General features: G+C 39.1%; 1 protein-coding gene across 5 annotated transcripts in view; it reads right to left on the bottom strand.

The window, feature by feature from the left end:
- The window catches only part of DNAH8 (dynein axonemal heavy chain 8), a 319,842-nt gene that overhangs the window by 161,104 nt on the left and 138,060 nt on the right, over positions 1-20,678 (bottom strand). For 4 of the 5 annotated variants that reach the window (XM_031667069.1, XM_031667067.1, XM_031667071.1 and 1 more), the window contains exons 39-49: positions 19,711-19,813; positions 18,575-18,679; positions 18,029-18,190; positions 13,944-14,168; positions 11,052-11,224; positions 9,206-9,384; positions 7,617-7,804; positions 5,023-5,109; positions 4,819-4,926; positions 3,504-3,638; positions 1,136-1,297 (exon numbers count right to left, since the gene is read on the bottom strand). In XM_031667069.1, the coding sequence (XP_031522929.1) occupies positions 1,136-1,297; positions 3,504-3,638; positions 4,819-4,926; positions 5,023-5,109; positions 7,617-7,804; positions 9,206-9,384; positions 11,052-11,224; positions 13,944-14,168; positions 18,029-18,190; positions 18,575-18,679; positions 19,711-19,813 (1,627 nt within the window). The remainder of the gene's footprint in view (positions 1-1,135; positions 1,298-3,503; positions 3,639-4,818; positions 4,927-5,022; positions 5,110-7,616; positions 7,805-9,205; positions 9,385-11,051; positions 11,225-13,943; positions 14,169-18,028; positions 18,191-18,574; positions 18,680-19,710; positions 19,814-20,678) is intronic. The other variant, XM_031667072.1, reaches the window with a different exon arrangement.

Below are 20,678 nucleotides of genomic sequence, written 5' to 3'. Positions count from 1 at the left end.
GACATGCTAGGCGTATGGACAGCCGCTGTTATAACATCCTGTCTGTAGTTTTCTCGATTAAAAAAAAAAAAAAGAAGTCAAAGGTCTGACAGCTGATCAGAGGTAGAGTGAGTCATTCTCCTAACATTTTGGACAGAAATGTATTACCATTGTAAACTATAGTTTAAAAGCAACAGGCACTGTTCCTGACATGTTCAAGAACAATGTTATTGACATCAACAAAGAACCCAAAATTCTAGTCGCCGCCCATTGAGATGGCGAGAATTTTAGAACTCAGTATACTGTATGCATATCATATATAAAATCATGTTTTCCCAGAAATTTTTTAAACTCTTAAAATGGTTTCCAGTACATGAATGATGAAAAGCACTTTTCCCTCATGCACATATTTCTTTGTAAGATTTGGATGTGTCTCAGATACTTGCACATCTTATAATCTGGCAAGAACAGTAAGTTAAAATAAGAATTGTTATATTAATATTTCAAATGCAGTTTTCAACAATGTCCACAATTTCAGCTCCTTAATTTTCCAAAAACTCTGGAAAATATTCCCAAAGCATCAAGCTCATAGAGATTTAATCCTGTGTCTCTGCTACCAAGTTCTTGATTCTACTGGTAATACAATCAAGGTGGTTAGACGGTTGTCACAAAGATGAAATGTGATGAACAGAAAGACACCAACATATGCAGTCAAAAGATTCAGGTTTTAGTGTAGGCAAAGGATATAACATGTCTACACACAAAGCAGGAGCAAAGTAGCATTCCGGGATTCCTCAGGCGCTGCACCCCACTGAGGCACCCAGCTGCAGCCAGTACTAACAGATTGGCACAAGAAACCATCTGGATTGTTCCATTCCCCAGAGTTTTTATAACCTACTATTTCATCCCAACGTTGTCCCCAGGTGTAGGTAACAACTGCAGTAAATTACTGCTTGATTACTGCGAGGCAGGGTAAATCCATACTATCTTTCTTGGACCATCACATCCCCCTTAGTATTCTTTTTGCAATGATGTACATATGATGTTTTCATTTAACATTTACATCAAGTAAGACTAACCATGAGTTTTTCTATTCAGACAGCTATGTTTAACACATACTTATCATTATACTGATAATAGATTAAAATGTCTTTACCTGCACGAGTTTCAGGTTCCAGGGTGGATGGTTAATCAAACCCTCTATCTGAACCTGATTGGCTACTGCTTTTTGCAGTTCCACATAAGTATTACTATCCAGTTGCAGTCCCGGGAACAGGTCATTGATTAAGCTGAGGAACAGGGGTTCATCTTCATCAACCTAAGGTGGCATAGTTTAAAATAAATTTACTCATTCAGTCAATAAATGTTATCAACTAGCTGGGACATGCATAGTACTTATCACTTCATCCCCAGAGAACCACTTATTACTCTCCTAATCAGGCTTGTATTTTCTAGTACTTTCTCCAGAATATCACTGATATGGTTTGGCTGTGTCCCCGCCAAAATCTCATCTGGAATTGTAGCTCCCATAACTCCCACGTGTCGTGGGAGGGACCCAGTGAGAGGTAATTGAATCATGGGGGCAGGTCTTTCCCTGCTGTTCTCATGATAATGAGTAAGTGTCACAAGATCTGATGGTTTTGTAAACGGAAGTTCCCCTGCACATGCTCTCTTGCCTGCTGTAAATGTAAAGACGTAACTTTGCTCCTCATTCACCTCCCGGCTGATTGTGAGGCCTCCCCAGCCATGTGGAACTGTGAGTCCATTAAACCTCTTTCCTTTATAAATTGTCTTTATTAGCAGTGTGAGAACAGACTAATACAATCACCATTGAATCTACATTGTACCCAAAGTTCCTTAGCATTCAATGTGTTGTACATTCCTGCCCCAGTCTACTGCTCCAAAGTACCACCTCATTACTTTATCACATGAATGCTTTGCTTCTCACAGAGTGGCATTTGCATTAACCTTAAAAATGATCATTTGTAGTCCCAACCCCATGAGATTAAAGAACTAATATTTTATTTAAATTGGGGAAATAGCCATAACCCTGCATGACTTCATCCAACAATGGCTGGAAAAGTCCATCAGGGCAGTGTTCTGAGCCTTTCTTATAAGCAGTAGGTTTGAGTACACTGACTCCAATCCTTATTTGCAATGTCTTTAACACATAGATTGCCCTGTTCCCAACTTCTGACCCCTTATGATTTCTCTTTATTCTCCAGGGCTTTGCTGATGCTTTCTTGAATACTTGTCTAGGAATTTCCAAAATACCATTATCTAAGGGAGGCTTAGACTGCACTCCAGCCTGAGTGACTTAGGGAGTCTAAGCCTCTCTTACAGTCCATGTCAGTCATACAGGCAGTGAGGTATACTGGCAGGAGCAGTGGATTTGGCATCAGAAAATCTTATAAATTTTTGTCCCCTCTTCTCAGCTGATGGTGATTATGGGGGAATCCTACAACTTCTAGTCTCCATTCCCCAATAAGTGAAATGACAATAAGCAAGCTAGCCATCCAGATCCCACAGAGTTGCTATCAGGCTCAAATAAGACAATACACCTGAAAAGACTTTGTAACAGTAATGAACTCCACAGATGTTAGTTTTTGTAACTAGAATGTAGCTTCCTGAACCATTTCTTCTTCAATCTTGTACACCCATGGCACGGACACAATATGTGGCATGTAGAAATCTTTATATGCCACATGAACCTGTCCATCAAATATTCAGAACAACCTGGCTAGGCTGGGCATGGTGGCTCATGCCTGCAATCCCAGCACTTTGAGAGGCTGAGGCGGGGTGGATCACGTGAGTCCAGGAGTTTGAGACCAGCCTGGGTGACGTGGCAAAACCCTATCTCTACAAAACAATACAAAAATTAGCCAGGCATGGTGGTGCGTGCCAGTAGTTCAGCTACTCGGGAGGCTGGGGCAGGAGGATAGCTTGAGCCTGGAATGCGGAGGTTGCAGTGAGCCAAGATTGCACCACTGCACTCCAGCCCTGGGCGACAGAGTGAAACTCTGTTTCAAAGAAAAAAAAAAAAAAAAAAACCAGGCTGTAACTGTGACAAGCATGAAAGCAGCATGCTCTCCACAGTAAATATTCCATGTGCTTTGGAAAATAAAAATGGTTATGTTTTGGGAGAGATATATCTGAGATAAGCTAGTCACATACAGAGAAAGCAAAAAGTTCTCACGGTTCTCTGGGAATCCAGATTCTTATGCTGAGAATTTGTCACTTTGTGAATAACGGAAGAGAACTAGGTTGAATCTTGGAGCTGAAGCCCACTGATGACCTGTTTCACTGCACACGACTGATAAAAGGAGGCACTTATAGCCCATGTTGGTCACACAAGGTCATGGGGTCTTTTGCTTTCTTCTGGAAGCACAGTGGTGGCTTTGCACAGTTATTATCCCTGTAATTATGAGTGCTCACAGCTCAACATCAGCCTACCCCTACTTGTCCACCAAATACAAAGAAACCACATTAAAATTTTGGAAAAGAAGAGAATTCAGAGAAGATACCAGTTTAGAAAGGTTCATATCTCTTAGTCCTCTCATGACAGTGCTTAATTCACTATCTTCTGGTCTGGCTCTTTTTTGAGATCCAAGAGTCCTCAATACAGACAGAATATTTCTCAATCCAAAGTCATAATGAACCTGAGATGGGAGAAGAGGGCAAAAAGAGGGTTTAATTGAAAAACTAAACACAGACTCATGGCTCACTCTACGCATATAGGTTGATTCTGATACTTATAGGCCATAGTTTTGGGGTGACTAAGCTGCAAAGGTTTATTAGCTCAACTTTCCTGCCTTTCCTTTGACTGAAATATGATCATTCCATGGGAAAATCCAACCTGCATGATCAAGTATTCACACCTTAAATGTCTTTTGAGAACAATATAGTCTGATACAGTCTGAGTGACAAACAATAGATTTTATTTTTTTTTTTATTTTTTTTTATTTTTTTTTGTCTGTCGCCCAGGCTGGAATGCAGTGGCAGGATCTCGGCTCACTGCAACCTCCACCTCCCGGGTTCAAGCAATTCTCCTGCCTCAGCCTCCCCAGTAGCTGGGATTACAGACATGTGCCACCACACCCAGTTAATTTTTTTTTTTTTTTTTGTATTTTTAGTAGAGACAGGGTTTCACCGTGTTAGCCAAGATGGTCTCGATCTCCCGACCTCATGATCCACCCGCCTTGGCCTCCCAGAATGCTGGGATTACAGACATGAGCCACTGCACCCGGCCCAAACAACAGACTTTTAAATGCATAACCAAGAGGTTACATACTATGTGATTCCATTTATGTAACATTCTTGCAATAAAATTCTAGACATAGAGAAAAGGTTAATGGGTTAGGGATATGGGAGAGAGGTGGGTGTGGCTATAAAGATGTAGCATGAGGGAACCTTGTGGTGACAGAACAGAGCCGTATCTTACATATTCCATACAACTATATCCACACACACACATACATACACACACCAGTGCATGTATAACTGATGAAACCTTAACGAACGCTGTGGACTGCCTCAGTGTCCATTTCTGGTTTTGTTATTGTGCTATAGTTACAAGATGTCAACACCGGGCAAGGCAGGGTGAAGGGTACACACCTCCCTGTACATTCCTTTGCAACTTCCTGTGAATCTACAATTATTTCAAAATAAAAAGGTCTTAAAAATACACAACCAATAGGTAAAATTAATTCTAAAAGCATTTTAGAAAAGAGTCAATGAGATTTTAACTCACTGATGAGCATTTATCAAGGGAAAATTGCAAAGTGAAAAAACCAAATACTATTGCTAGTGGGTAAGCAGTAAGCAGATCTATAAAGTTACCTGTTTAGTAAGTTGCTCTTCACAGAGTTTGTAAAGAACATAAAATTTTTGAGCCAAGATAACGTTTTCAAGAAAACCACAGCTTGCAAGTTTAACTCTCATAATGATCTGAAAATTAATATAGTGAGATTTTTTTTCAACAACTTTAGTGAAAAACAAGTAAACAACATAAAGTACATTATGCTTTCAAATCCTGGTGCATACCTGTCTATCAGGAACCATCATAGCAACAGTTCTAAACTGGATTTTTAGGTTTTCTGGTAGTTCCTGGCGCCCAGCATATCCAGGGTTCTAAAAGTTAAAATATGTTTAATTTTTAATTGTTGATACAGCTTTCATTTCTGAATACAAATATATTTCAGACCCCTAATTCAGATTTTAAGATGGTATTGAAAAATATTAGATTCATAAAATACTCTTGTTTTCTCAAAACAATGTGTATTGGACCACGCATATTTACTAATATTCATATGCCCTTTTATATCTTTCTATATTCATGATATTAATAAGGTCACACGCAATTTTTTGTGGCAAAAATTAAGTACCTATCTGTCTACTGCCTTAAAAAATAGAAAAGAACATGAAATAATAGAAGACAAAACTGAATAGATACCTGATAATTATGGTCTAAAGTGTGTTATTGAAAAAAGAAAAAAACTCAGGATTTTATACTGATGAGCGTCCTTGGGCATTTTTTTTATTCCATCTCTTCAGTTATTCTTCGCAGTCACAGTTACAGAGCTCTTTGGCTGACAAAAACCCATAGAAGTGAGGAGAAATAAAGATGGCAGTGAGGGGAAATAAGGGAATGATGGGAAAACCACTGAAAAGGACAAAAGTAGAGGCAGACAGGAAATGAAGGCCTCCTAAGAAGCAACAGGTTGAAGATAGGTCAGACCCAAGTCTCAGAGGAAAGGTTGGAGATTCAAAGACAAGTAAGGCCAACAGGAATGAGTTATCTTAGGCAAGTTTGTTAAAATCCTTCAGTCCCTGACTATCTACTGGGCACTGTCAATAGGCCAGGTACCTTATTAGGGGCTGGAAATACAGAAATTGAGGCTGCCTCTCAATACTGCTCTTATCCTTCCTGAACCACAGAAGCCCACTTGCAAGTTGGGTACAGCAACAGCCAGATTAAAAACTACATTTCCCAGCCTGCCTTGCAGCTGCTGTGATTAAATTCTACACCGCGAGATGTGAAGGGGCACACTGTATGAAATACCCTTGATGTTTGTTTGAAGGGAGTTGACTCAGTCAATTGGCTACAACACGATAGTGATGCTTTCTGTAGCATCTTGGGTCATAAGGTGACCTTGAAGATGGAATTCATGATGGAGCAGAACCATATAAGGATCTTAAGAGAATAAATCCTTACATGTTAAACTACAATTTTTTTAGGTTTCAGTTACTCACAGCTTAATGCAATACCTAATTGCTATTTCCAATATTATTCTTAATCCAGGGAGCATGTTAAGCATTTTTAAAAATTCTAGACCATAATTTTACACTGACTACATTTCTTCATCCCACTTCCTGAGTTACAATCAACACTTCCAGATTATTCTTATTTCCCCCTAACTGCTTTACTGAATGTTTGCTTACAATAAGTGTATCAGAAACATTTCTGATTTTGCTTCCTATAATTTATCATCTTTATCCATGGGGACATTTAAAAACTTGGAGTGCTTTGTGTTATCTTGCAACTTCGAGATTTAACTTTATGGAAAACACATAACAGCTTTAAAACTGGTGACACATAAAAGTATAGAAACTCCCGTTTATTCATGCCTTTGGTTTTCTATCTTTACAACACTGAATCTCAAAGCTCACCCTTAATCACATGGTAACTGAATTTGTTACAATTCTTTGGTACAGGACCTTGTTAAATTATTGCAGAAATTTTATTTTTATTTCCTTTTATTCGGTGTCAAAGAAAAACCAATTGTGGAGGTTAAGCAGTCAGATTTTGATGTTAGAGAGACAATAACTTCTTTCTCTTACTGGCTGGGTGACCTAGGAAGTTTTTAAGTCTCGCTGAGCCTCAGGTAAGTCAGCTATACAATACCCACTTCAGAGGACTATCGTAGCTATAAGATATGGTGTACATGTGAGAGAATATTTCAGGTCCTTCCTCTTGCTAGTTGCATGATAGGACGGCACGTTTTCCCCCACCCCACCACCCCTTGAAGTTAGGTCACAAAACTTGCTTTAGCCAATGACTTACGACTTTGTGTCACTTCTGGAAAGAAACTCTAAGAGTCAGAGCACAATTCTTCATGTTCTCTTTTTCCTTTGCTATAGCAAAGAGCAATGATTGAGATAGCAGGTACCTTGTCAGGCCAAGTACCAGAGTAAGGACATACAAAGCAGCCCTGGCCTCCCACCTCTACCTTAGTCAACCCACAGTGGATATGTGACAGAGAGATAAATCTTGTGGCTTTAAGCAATTAAGATTTAGGCATTGTTTGTTACTGCAGAACTATGTGAGTTATGCCATCTGATATAGCACATAGAACATCTAGTCTGCACCTTACACATATTAAGTGGTCAATAAACAGTATCCATTATTATCATTAGCATATTACCTCTGTAGGTCTGGATTTGAATTTTTTAATTGAAAAAAATTACTATTTTATCTTCCGTCTGGGCTATAATGACTACTAAAAAAATCACACGGTAAGAGAGAACAGCTCATGACTCCTGGATAGCTGGTCATTCATCCACTAACACATGCTTTGTTTTACTTATGTCTGTAACAATTAAACTAATTAAATTGCATTTAAAGTCTTTTTTCTCACCATCGTTAAGAAGATTCCAAATTCTGGATTTAAATCAACACAATCACCATCAGAAAAAATGAACTGTTTCTTTCTCTCTTTTCTTGCTGTCAAAACAATATAAATTTGTTGTGCTGCCACTGATAACACAGGCAATTCAATTCTGTTAAACTCATCAAAGCAGCCCCAGGAACCTGACTGTGCAAGACCTGGCATGAAAAACAGTTAATTTGTAAAGTTTTACTCTATAATATACCTTCTTGATAACAATCATTTCTCCAGGGCTCCCAAACCATTATACATATGTAATGTTTCATATCTGGCTGTTGATAAATACGTATTTAATTCCAGTGATAAAGAGAGGTTTAATTATTTGTACATTTTCATCAAAACAATGGAAATGGTACACTGCCAAAATGAAAGTACAAATTTGGGGGGTATTCTGAAAGTAGAAACAACAGTATTTGCTGACAGATTGGATCTGAGTATAAGACAAAGAATAGAGTAAAGGATAGGTGGAAGTTGTTTGGGGGATGGTTATTTTGTTTGTTGTTGTCATTATTGGGTTGTTTTGTTGTTGTTGTTGTGCCTGAGCACCTAGAGATCAGGAGTTTTTTTGTTTTGTTTTGTTTTTATATATACATTTTTTTGGTGGAGTCTCTGTAGCCCAGGCTGGAGAGCAGTGGCACGATCTCAGCTCACTGCAACCTCAGCCTCCCGGGTTCAAGCAATTCTCCTGGCTCAGCCTCCTGAGTAGCTGGGATTACAGGCACGTGCCACCATGCCCAGCTAATTTTTGTATTTTTAGTAGAGACGGGGTTTCACCATGTTGGCCAGGATGGTCTCGAACTCCTGACCTCATGATCTGCCTGCCTTGGTCTCCCAAAGGCGTGAACCACTGTGCCCAGCCAGGAGTTTGGTTTTAAACATAGTGAATCTGGACCTGTTAGACATTTAAGTGGACATGCTAAATCAACACTTGTATGTAATGAATCTAGAGTTTCAAGGAGAAGTCCAAGCTAGAGATACAATTCCGGAGTCATCATACAGATAGTATTTAAACCTTGGGCCTACATAAGATCACCAAGAGAATGCATGTAGATAGAAAAGAGAAGACCGCCAAGGACTGAGCTCTGAGGCTGATGTGTCTTCAAATATTTTTTTTCTCTGTTCATCTGAAAACACCTTCTACCTACCTTTCAGGATTTTCTCAAAATTTTCCATCTGCTGATGGCCACCCACTTCTTATTTTCCAGTGTTGCTATGCTTTCTAAAAATATTTCATTTCTGTGGGAGGGAAGCCACATGTGTCCCCCGTTTGCTATCTTGATCCTCTCTACTATTATTTCAGGCAATTATACATTGATTCCATTTTCATGATCTAACACACATTCCATGCATAGACTGTAACACTAGCAATAGTGTTGAACCATAAGAAATTGTTGATATCCAGCCATTTTTGACCTAGAAAAATGGCAATATCATATGGATCAACCCATACTAATGTTGATTATGTGAGACTGCATCACTTTGGATTTATATCAGAAAATAACATTAAAGGGCAATAAAAATAAATTCACCAAAAATAATCTATATTATTTGACACTTGCCTTTGAAAATCCTTCCTAGGCCTCTGAAATCCATTTGATCCGAGCAGTTGAACACGACCACATATTTTCCCAAACACCTTCCCATGTCTTTTGTGGTTTCTGTTTTGCCAGTGCCGGCAGGTCCCGCGGGAGCGCCTCCCATGTTCATGCCCAAGGCCTGAGCTAACGTGATATAGCATCTGCAAACGTTCATCCAATAAAGCACTGTGAGTATGGGATGATACATTACAGGATGGCGCAAGCAAAAGTCCAGTGCGACTGAAATGGGCCTGTTTATTTTAGAGTCTGAGTAGCCCACATAAAAGAAGTGACTAAACAAGGTTAGGGTACTTGATATTCATTAAAAGTACTACAGTGAATCCAAAGATTTCTTGAGACAAATTTCCAAACTCCTCAACCCTGACTTAAAACCTTCAGGCCTTCCTCCCATTACAGTCAGGAGAACCAAATGAGCAGTGTTGTGCTGGCAGATGTTTAACAACTGGCTCTCCAGAAAAAAAAAAAAAAACACACCTGGTTTTCATGTTTGCCAATTCCTATTGTATAAACACTTCCACTGTGGTCAATGGCAAGCTACCAATGCAATATCACAAAGTTGGGGCAAAATGCACATAGACAGAAACCAGGAAAGGCCAGGAGCGGTGGTTCACGCCTGTAAGCCCAGCACTTTGGGAGGCCGAGGCGAGCAGATCACAAGGTCAGGAGTTCAAGACCAGCCTGGCCAATATGGTGAAACCCCCTCTCTATTTAAAAAATACAAAAATTAGCCAAGCGTGGTGGCATGCGCCTGTAGTCCCAGCTACTTGGTAGGTAGAGGCAGAGGTTGCAGTGAACAAAGATCAGGCCACTGCACTCCAGCCTGGGCGACAGAGTGAGACTCTGTCTCAAAAAAAAAAAAAAAAAAAAGAAAGAAAGAAACCAGGTAAGCACCACAGGCTGATGCAAGTCAGCTCCAGCACACCATTGTAAATAAATAGTTTCACTATGAAATAATTCACTCATTTAGAAAAGTGCAAAGAATACTAATATAATAAATCTCTTTGTATCCATGATCCAGTTTCTGTTGTATTTGTTTTGGATCTAAGTAAAACTTAGTAAAGATCTTAGTAAAGCTTCATGAGACATGACGCTTAATATGTAAACACCAATAGAAGAGAAAACACTGACAAATTTATGTTTCTACGGCACTGGGCATATAAAAGGGATAGGTTCAATAAATCAAAAGGAGGCTGAAGATGTAATTTGATATAATTTCACCTGGAGGCAGCCCTACTTAAAGTAACAGCGGCACTAAATATTAAATAACCCAATTTAAGTCAATTCTAACAACATTTATTGAATGTTTTCTATGCACAGCATACTTAACTGGGTGTCATGGGATAAAAAAGACCTAATAATGGCCTAGTGTCATATAATAGAAAGAATTGTGATGGGATCTGCCATTGACTAATTATTCATATTGGCCATGAAAATGTACTTTAGGTATCAATTTCCACATCTGAAAATCCAAAGACTAAATTACATGATCTCCAAGGTACCTTCCTTCTCGGCAATTTTAACTTCTTTTGGGATTCTAGGAATATTTTTCCACTTGCAATCTAAAATTCACCATTAAATTACAGTCAACATTCAAGCTTGCTTTTATTCTTTTATCTTTTTCTACTTCACAAAAATTCAATGCACATGTATGTTTAAGTGGTTATTTCATTGTTAGGCTGACTTTAATGAGCTAGCATATACCCAGAATGACAGAAATCTGCTTTTGTTAATATTTCAAATGCAACTTTAAATAATGTTAAGCACATTTTAAAATTACAAAATAAAAAATAAAAACTGCGTTTCCTACCTATCTGTTAATGGAGTGATAACAAGGCGATCAGTACATCCCAGAAATTCATTTTGGTAAATAAAATCAACATCTGTAATAGACACTACAGTTTGATCCAAATCTTCCTTAAAATAAAATCTACTCTGTTTTAACCATTCAAAATCAGTAGGTGATCTGATATGCATTTTTACCTTAAAAACATAAAATACAAAAAAGTTATATACTGAATTGCAATAGCATAAAACATAAGCATGTGGGCAGTTTTTTTATTCACTCTTGGATGAACTGATTCTTATTCACTTAACAAATATTTATTGAGTTTCTTCCTGTGCTTGACACCGTGCTAGGTGAACAAAGACAGAGATGGTTCCAGGCTTCCAGAGCTCACAGAAAAGAGCAAAAGGCAAACAGTGAAACAAATCATTGCAATAAAGTACAAAGGGCACCACCACTGAAATTCAGGGCTCATGAATATATGGAGCAGGAGGACCTAACTACTCCAGGGTATCTGAGAGGGGCACTCAGAGGAAGAAAACATCTCAACTAAAACCCAGATAAATAGTAGGAATTAGCCAGGGCCACTGGGAGTGGGGAACGAAAGGGATAATGAAGGTGTGGGAAGAGTAAGTGCTATAGGCAAATGCCCACAAGATCTGATTGGCATCCTCAAGGAACTGAAAAAAGGTCAGTACAGCTGGGAGACATCCTGGGATCTAGAGAAAGCATGAGTTGAGGCTTCACAGGGCCATGGGAAGGGGTTTAAGAATTGTCCTCATGGCAGTCGGAAGTCACTAAAGGGTTAAGCAGGGAAACACATGGTTATATGTGCACATGTCTCCCTGCACCAGCACTATAGCCAAGCCACCCAATCCACCTAGTCATCAGCATATACAGATGAGGCAAGAGGTACTGGGCTCCCGTGGCCATGGATGCAAGCTCTAGTACCTGGTCCATTCGAAGAGAAACCAGGTAAGCAACCTTAGGAACTCCATTCCATCACAACCACATTCTGAGAAGCTTCTTGACTTTCCAGTGAAACGTGAAACACCAGTCCTGACCATTCAGAGGAATCAACACAGGAAGTGGCAAGTGGTCCCCTTCACTAAACCCAGTAGACCCACTTTCAGGTCATTCAGTTGACACTAAAAAATGGACTTGTGGCTACTATACAACGCTCAGATCTCCATCTGACCAGGCCGCCACACGCCTTGCTATTTACAGTCCCACTTTTCGTTATTGTTGTTTGCTGTTTGGTCATGATCTTGCTTCCTCCTCTAGTTAAGGACTGGCTTCCCACCTAAAGCACGGTTTGTAGTCATCACCTTGAGTTACCTTCAGGTAACACAGTCTGGCCCCACCCCCAGGGAATGCTCTGTAACACAGGACTCAAGGCCATGGGGATGCTCTCGACCAGCTACTTTCAATCATCTGTTAAGATGGTAAGGAGGAGGTGGAGAAGAAAAGAATAGTTGATATATTTATTGAGTTCTTGCTGTATATCAGGTTGTTCTAATAATTGTACATGGAAAAATAAAATGCATATATGTTGGCCATGAGATCTCATTTAGTTGGGATGCAAACAGTTCAATGGTGATTAAGATAAAAGAAAACAGTTTCATAGTTTTCCTTATGTACAGGTGTTTTTAAAAATCCCTTCTGGATGTAAAGTTAAGTTTGCTCAGCACTTAATTTTAAAAGAAATTTCTTTTACAGGACTTCAGTTTTAGGAGCCAGTGAGAGATGTATAGACAACATCCTCAAATGTATGCTGACAGCAGATACAATAATGAACTCCATACTAGTGCTTCTTGAGGTGGAAGTCAATTAAAGTCAAAGTATAAAGGTAATTGCAATTAGTAAAAACTAGTCCGTGGAAGGTCAAAACAATGTAAGTGTGCAGCTTTCTGATATTAGCTTAATCCAGAGATAAATCCTAGGGCAGTTTTTCCTCAAATTTCAATATGCATATGAATCTCCTAAGAATCTTGATAAAATGCAGATTCTGATTCAGTAGGTCTTGGATGGGAGGAGGGAGGCTGGAGATTCTGCTCTTTTCACCAACTTCCAGGTGATACCAAAGCACTGGTCTGCATGTAATACTTTGAGAAGCAAGGATCTGGGTTGCAGGGGGATGAATGGATTGACTGGATGTCCTTCAAGTAATCTTCAATAAATATAACTTATCTGATCAGAACTTTTGATAAAAGTTCGAAACAGGTAGTCTGTGATCACATTCTCTAAAACAGGACCCAACCTGTATGAATTATGTGTCTCTGATGAAGGAAAGAGATACCTTTAAAATGTATCAAATCAAGTAGACTAAAGCAATAGGAGTTAAATGGTAGGTAAGGATTATCAAACAGTGGCATTTCAAAATTACCTGGGGCTCCTACCCTGTAATGGAAAATCCTTCCTTTAGGAGAAGTTGGTCTTGGTCAAGGCCACTGGTTAGAGTCCCATTTCCAAAGGAATTCAAACACTTACCCTTCTTAGTCCCACCCTACAGAACTTTGCCCAAATCAAGCCCATGATCACCATCAACTGGATGAACAGCCGTGAGAGTGCTCTGAAGCCTGATTCTGTTCCATCTGTGCTCCTTTTCCAATCGACCCAGCATAGCTTATGACCTAAATTATATCGTGTTCCTGGTTATTTGGTTTAATGGAAAATTAGTTGGTTCCTATCACATCAGATGGTTCCAGACTTTCAGAGTGCCAAGTGAATATATAACATGGTTGTGTAAACCATCCAATACAGATATACAATATTGTGGACATGATATTGACAGACACAGTTATGAAAAAGGACTAAGCAAATGGAAAGTTCATGTAAGTTAGGCAACATATACAATTCTTAACTGTTCATTATTAATTAATACACCAAATTAAGAAAAAAAAAAAGATGCCTTACCAAGTCATCAAATATATCTCTCTGATGCACATGGATAGTAATTAGAGTTTCGAACTTCACTCTATCAAACTTGCTTAGATCATGTGTTGTCTGACTAATGAGAGTATTTAGAATATCCAAAAATTTCTGATTGGTCACTTGCATGATTTTCCTGTCATCTTTTGCATTATGTAAAGCCTCTTCTGAATCATGTGTCCACAACATCTGAATTCCCAGAAGTCCAACCTACAGATCCAGCAGAAAAATATTGAAATTTACCAAATATTTAAAGCACATCTGCAATACAATTTGGTGGTCGCTTATTCACATTTTAAACTGAAAATCACATTGACTTGCATTTCTTCACTCCCAAAGGAGGGAAACGGTTAAAGTTTTAACCGTTAATATTTAATTATTTCATAGTAGATGGATTAATGATCATTAAAATACTGGCTACCATTTGTTGAACTAATGTGTGTTATAGAAGATGGTTAGGAAATTTTTCTACAGAGGGCCTGAGACTATTGGATATTTCCATGCAATGATTTTTCTTTCTCAAGAAAAGCAAAGGAACTCTTTATTGTTGCTTGTTCTTGAGCAGGGCTTCCCAAAGTTCTCTTTGCTCTTCTAAAAACAATACGCTGCCTATCTCCTTTCTTGATTGCTCCCTCTCTCTGATATCCATGTTTTTATCTAAGTCAACTTTTCTGTCTCTACACTTATCTATAGAAGAGAGAGGGAGACAGAAAATGAGAAGAGGAGAAGCTTGTATTCTTTGTATCCTGATGAAGGCATAAAGAAATTGTGAGAGGATGTCACCTTAGCCTACAATTTCTGCCCCAGAAAAGGTAATAAAAGTGGTCTGAGAATGCCCACCCTCACCCCTTCACTGAAATGGCTGTCTCTTCGGGAGCTCTCATCCATCCAGAGTCGAATGACAGATCCAACATCATTTGGACTAAAAAAGAGGACTGAAAGCAGGGCGAGCAGTATATGGATATTGCTTGGCATGGGCTCAACAGTGAGAAAAGAAAGAATAAAACCCTCTTTCTGTCCCTGCCTTATCAGAGACTTTGATACTTTTCCTGCTAGAGCAGTGGCCAATCCTGGGGGCTGCAGCTAAAGATAAATGAAAGCACCTGGCTGAAGTGAGCAATGGGGTCTGGAGAAAATAACCAGTGTCAGGAAGCCCCCCAAAAGCAAGCAGATTCTGGCCCTGTCAGCAGCAGATGATGGTCCAAGGGAGGAAATACAAAGAGAAAAACTACAAAAGCACAGCAGTGTAAGGCTTCCTGACTTAAAGACGAATAGACCAGCAGACCCCAAAACCCACCGCATAATGGTGTCTATCCAACGGCAAGTCTTTATAATCATTATCTTGAGTCACCAAGAAGAGCTTAAAATTATGTTTTTATACTCAGTCTAAAAAGGCATGCGACTTAGTGGTGAAAACCAGAGGACATTTCATTAAAAAACAAAACAGCACAGCAAAGTAAGAATGCTCATTCTCATCAACATTATTCGATGCCTATAATAAGCACATTAAACAATATGAGAAGGCACCACATGTTCTCACGCACAAACGGAAGCTAAAATAAAGCTGACCCCAGAGAAGTGAAAGCAGATTGGAGGACACTAGAGGCTGGGAAGGGTAAGGAGAAGAGGAGGATAGGGATAGATTTGCTAAAGGACATAAAATTATAGCTAGGTAGGAGGACTAAGTGTTAGTGATCTATACCAGTGGTCCCCAGCCTTTTTGGCACCAGGGACCGGTTTCAAGGAAGACAATTTTTCCATGGACGGGGGTCGCAGGATGGTTTAGATTCACATAAGGAGCGCACAACCTCGATCCCTCGAATGCACAATTCAGTTCACAATAGGGTTCGCCCTCCTATGAGAATCTCATGCCGCCGCTGATCTGACAGGAGGTGGAGCTCAGGCAGTAATGCTCACTTGCCCGCCGCTCACCTCCTGCTGTGCGACCCAGTTTCTAATAGCCCATGAACCCCTACCGGTGTGTGGTCAGGCCGGGTCGGGTCGGGCGGGGGCAGGATAGGGACCCTTGTTCTATACCACTGTAGGATAACTACAGTTAAGAATAACATATAGTTTCAAATAGCTAGAAGGAGGATATTGAATGTTCCCAACACAAAGAAATAAGTGTTTGAGATGATGGATATGCTAATTAACTCTCATCTGATCATAAGACATATTACATGTATCAAAACATCACTATGTGCCCTGTAAATATGTACAATTGTTATATGTCAATTTTTAAAAAAAAGAAGAAAGGGAAAAAGAGCAATACATACATAAATAAGGTATTGGAAGGGAATACACTAAAATATTAATAGCCATAATTTCCAGGTGGTAGAAATATGGGAAATTCTTATTTCCACTTTCATTTTATTTGTACTTTAAGTTTCGGTATACACGTGTGGAACGTGCAGATTTGTTACACAGGTAAACGTGTGCCGTGGTGGTTTGCTGCACCTATCAACCCATCACCTATGTATTCCACTTTTATATTTTTTGCATTTTTCCAAATTTTTGCAGCAAGGATCCATTGCATTCAAATCTTTAAAACATGTTTTAAAAGAATATATATACACACACACACACACACATACACTAGAGAAAACCCTGAAACTAATCATCTTTCCTACTACACCCTGTCCAACTTCACCACTGTTCTGAACTTGCTCTCAACTCTCTACGTAACGCTAAATCCTCAGTCTAATTTAGGCTGAGCCCCTCCTTCAGGATATACATGGGCTGGAGAAGGAGAATATGTAGATTTAGTTTCAGGAACTCTTTGCTCAATTCAACAAAGTATTTTATAAAGCTTGATCACAAAGGTAATAATGCTAATAAGAATACTAAAGTTTCCCAAGGTGTTATACAATATAAAAATCACAGTATTATTCTCTCCAATAAAGGCTGATTCTATATCTGTCCTTCTGTGGTTTGAACAAATAATACATCATTTCAGTTGTCTTCATTTTGTGTGCACTAATTCAGGATTTGGAGCTCAGGTTGGGAGGAGTAGTTGGAGAATAAATATCATTTGGGCAAAAACTGCCTACAGTTTCCTTGGATATCTCTTGCCTTTTATCCCATACTCTCTCTGGCCAGATCACAAATTATCACTTTTCATTTCTCTTGAGTGAAAGTGTAATGAAACCACTGGCACCTGCTCCAACCCTGGCCTCTTTGAGGTCTTCACTTTCTAAAACACCAGTTGCATGAAAAAGCCTCTCAACAAATTATGTCCATTTTTAATCGCTTGAAGGGAAAATTAAAGACAAGATGGATTTCATGTCAAGAAAAGGTATGTTCATTCCCTTTACATACATCCATACCTATATCTGTATCATATCTCTGAATTGGTGTATATATATATATACACACACACATACACATGCACATACACACAGATGGTCCCCAACTTTCAATGGTACAACTTAACAACTTTTTTTACTTTACGGTAGTGCAAAAGCAATATCTATTTAATAGAAACTGTACTTTGAGTGCGCACCCATACAACCATTCTGTTTTTCACTTTCAGTGCAGTAGTCAATAAATTATATGAGATAGTCAACACTTTATTATAAAATAGGCTTGGTGTTAAATGATTTTGCCTAACTGTAGGCTAATGTAAGTGTTCTGAGCATCTTTAAGATACACTAGACTAAGCTTATGATTTGGTAGGTTAGATGTATTAAATACATTTCTGGTGAATGATATTTTCAACTATGATGAGTTTGTTGGGCGATAACCCCATCATAAGTCGAGGAGTTTCTGTATACAAATACACACACACACACACACACTTACATATGTATCTATTAGACTCAATGTATGTATCCTTAATTATGGGAAAATAGTGGCATACCCTCTTCTGGGAGATGGGATGGGTTGGTCTAGAATGGTGTAGGTTGACAAGCAGGTGGTTGGGAGCTGAGGCTAAAATGAGCGTGAGTAGGCCACTCTAACCTAGTTCAAAGCTACAGTTGCCTCACACCATCAGGCCAACCACCTCCTAAGCATCCTTCCCCTTTATTTCCATTTCTTTTCACCATTACTTAAGCATTGTGTATTCTCACCTGTGCTGGAAAGTGGCTGAGGAATGGTAAGAGTTGAAATCCTGAATCACTGATTTGATAGAAAGCGGATCTAATTATATTATGTAATGATGACATCTGCATTTTTAACAAATCCAGAAGCCAAATCTCCACAGGACCTTTGGCCATAACAGAATTATCCAACTAAAACAAAATTACAAGGATATTATAAATTGATAATAATTTGGCATTTTTACAGATGTTCCACGCACACTTAATAAATCATAGTACCCTATGCCAAGCAAACAGTTTCATATTTTATACAAAACATTTTAAATATGGGTAAAATCATCTAATACTATAGCTGGAAGGAACTACAGGGATCATCTAGTCCAAAACTTTCACTCCATAAATTACAAAATGAGTCTCAGAGAAGTTAAAGGATTTATCTAAACTAGTTTTTAACAAAGCCCAGGGCTGTAGAACGAGAACTCCCTCTCCTGTTTTTTTCCGTAAGAGAACTGCACTCTCCTCAACGTAAGTTTTTAAAGAAATTCTAATAACAAAATTTAAAGCAAGGTAAATTACAACGATTTTTTCTCCTTCTCTTGATATGACAGCCATGATGCGATCATAGTCTTTTGCATGAAATGTCACCTCATTGATGTTGTCAGATACTGCAGGGAGATGCGGCTGTAAGACAGGAAAACATCACACATGAGGCTGAACACAAAAGTCGCTAAGATGTTTTTAAAAGCCTTAATATTTTGTATCTTTTTAAAAGGTTATTTACTTTTGTCTCAAAAAACATAGAGAGACTCTGCTTTGACCCTTGACTGGCTTGGAGGCCTACTTTTTAAAATCAAGCCCTACAGAATGTTTTCTCCAGGTCCTGCAAACGGCCCCCTCTCATGCTATGCAGATTAGACTAAGGACTGTCACCTGCCACCAGATGGCGACTGGACCATACCGCCGCCCCCCTCCTCCCCACCCAGATACAGCTCAGTCCTGCCCTCTCTCCTAGCTCTACTTCCACCTTTCACAGAGCCTTTCCATTCTCTTTTCTCATTGTTACAAGTCCCTGGAAACCAACAAGGAACATTAGCCGTTTCCCAGATCTCCAAACCAGAACTGGCCCTGGGATAGGACCTTCCGTGCCTCCCACTCTCAGTTTGCTATGGTTTTTCTTTTCCTCTTCCAAAGTATTGCTCTGGGAAATGGCTAAAAGCATTGGAGAAGTATTCAGAAAGGAAAAAAAAGGACGAATCCAAAATATAACCCCTATTTGATCTAAGAACATTTAGAATAAAATACCCATAATGATAAATTCCATTTAATAAACACATACTGTGTGCTAGAGATTTTGCTATGCATGATCTCATATAATCCTCATGACGGTCCTGTGAGGTGAGAACCATTAATATCCTGATTTTACAGATGTGGATTGGAGGCATGGGGAAATTAGGAAGCCTGCCAAGGTCACACAGCTAGGAATGGTATAGTCAGTGCATAGTCGCTCAACACGATGGACTGCATCAGGATGACAGGCTCCAAATACACAGAAAATATGACATTTTATGATCAATGTAATTTATAATACTGTTCTTTAATGCCTGCATTTTTAAGATTTTTCATTTAAGATTTCATTTAAGATTCTCCACTTTTATTCTTGATTGTGTATGTTGTGGAAAAAGCAATTGAGATCACGGATTCTTAGATTATACCTGTATGGTGTGGGAATCACTGGCTTGTCCAAGAATTTCCAGGAGAACTGGATCAGATACAAAGAAGAATCTTGGAAATAGTAATCGTTTCTTCTCCAAATACCTTCCAATAAAGTCGATAGTATGTTACCAAGGGGTTTTTTCCCCCTAAATTGCTATTTTTTTAGTCAAGACATAATCACTAACATCTTTGCTAAGATAATAGCAAACATCTAGAGTCATTTATCGCTTACCCCTGCAACGTTTGGTGAAAACTAAAGTCCATGCTCCACCATGGATGACACTCGGGAAAACAAGAGATTCAGATCAAGGCTGCCCCATCATCTGCTGTCCTTTCCTTTCTCATCAGATGCCCTCCTCTGACCTTTCTAAGACTGTTGGAAACCTCATGGCTTAAACCCAGGGGGAGAACAAACCTTATCTCCAAACCAACACATTCTGAGAGTGAAAGGGAGGACAACTAACCATTACGCCAGGACAGAAGCATAAACTTGGACAAACCAGGATGTATCATTACCCTATTTCAAACAGAGATTGAAAATGAACTGGCTTAAAAAAATTATCCTGACATCTATCCTCTTGTGACAGTAAAAATAAAATAAAATAAAATAAAAACGATCTGTGAATTTGCCTGGTGAATTGTTCTCTTAGTGCACATTTCTATCCTACGCCTGCAGTGGCTTGAATGTTAGCCCTCAAAAAGACATGTCCACGTCCTATTCCCTGAAATCCATGAGGGTGACCTTATTTGGAAAAAGGGCTTTTGCAGAGGAAATGAAATTAAGGATCTTGAAGAGCCCTGAATCTGATGACAAATGTCATCATAAGAGACATATAGGAAGAGGAGGAGAAGGCCAAGTGAAGACAGAGGCAGAGATTGGAGTTATGAAGGCACAAGCCAAAAAACTCCTAGAGCCACCAGAAGCCAAAAGAGGCAAGGGAGGATCCTCTCTTAGAGTCTTCAGAGG

This window comes from Papio anubis, chromosome 6, assembly GCF_008728515.1.
Source record: "Papio anubis isolate 15944 chromosome 6, Panubis1.0, whole genome shotgun sequence".
NCBI classification, from domain to species: Eukaryota; Metazoa; Chordata; class Mammalia; order Primates; family Cercopithecidae; genus Papio; species Papio anubis.
This window is presented reverse-complemented; position numbering and strand designations above follow the sequence as displayed.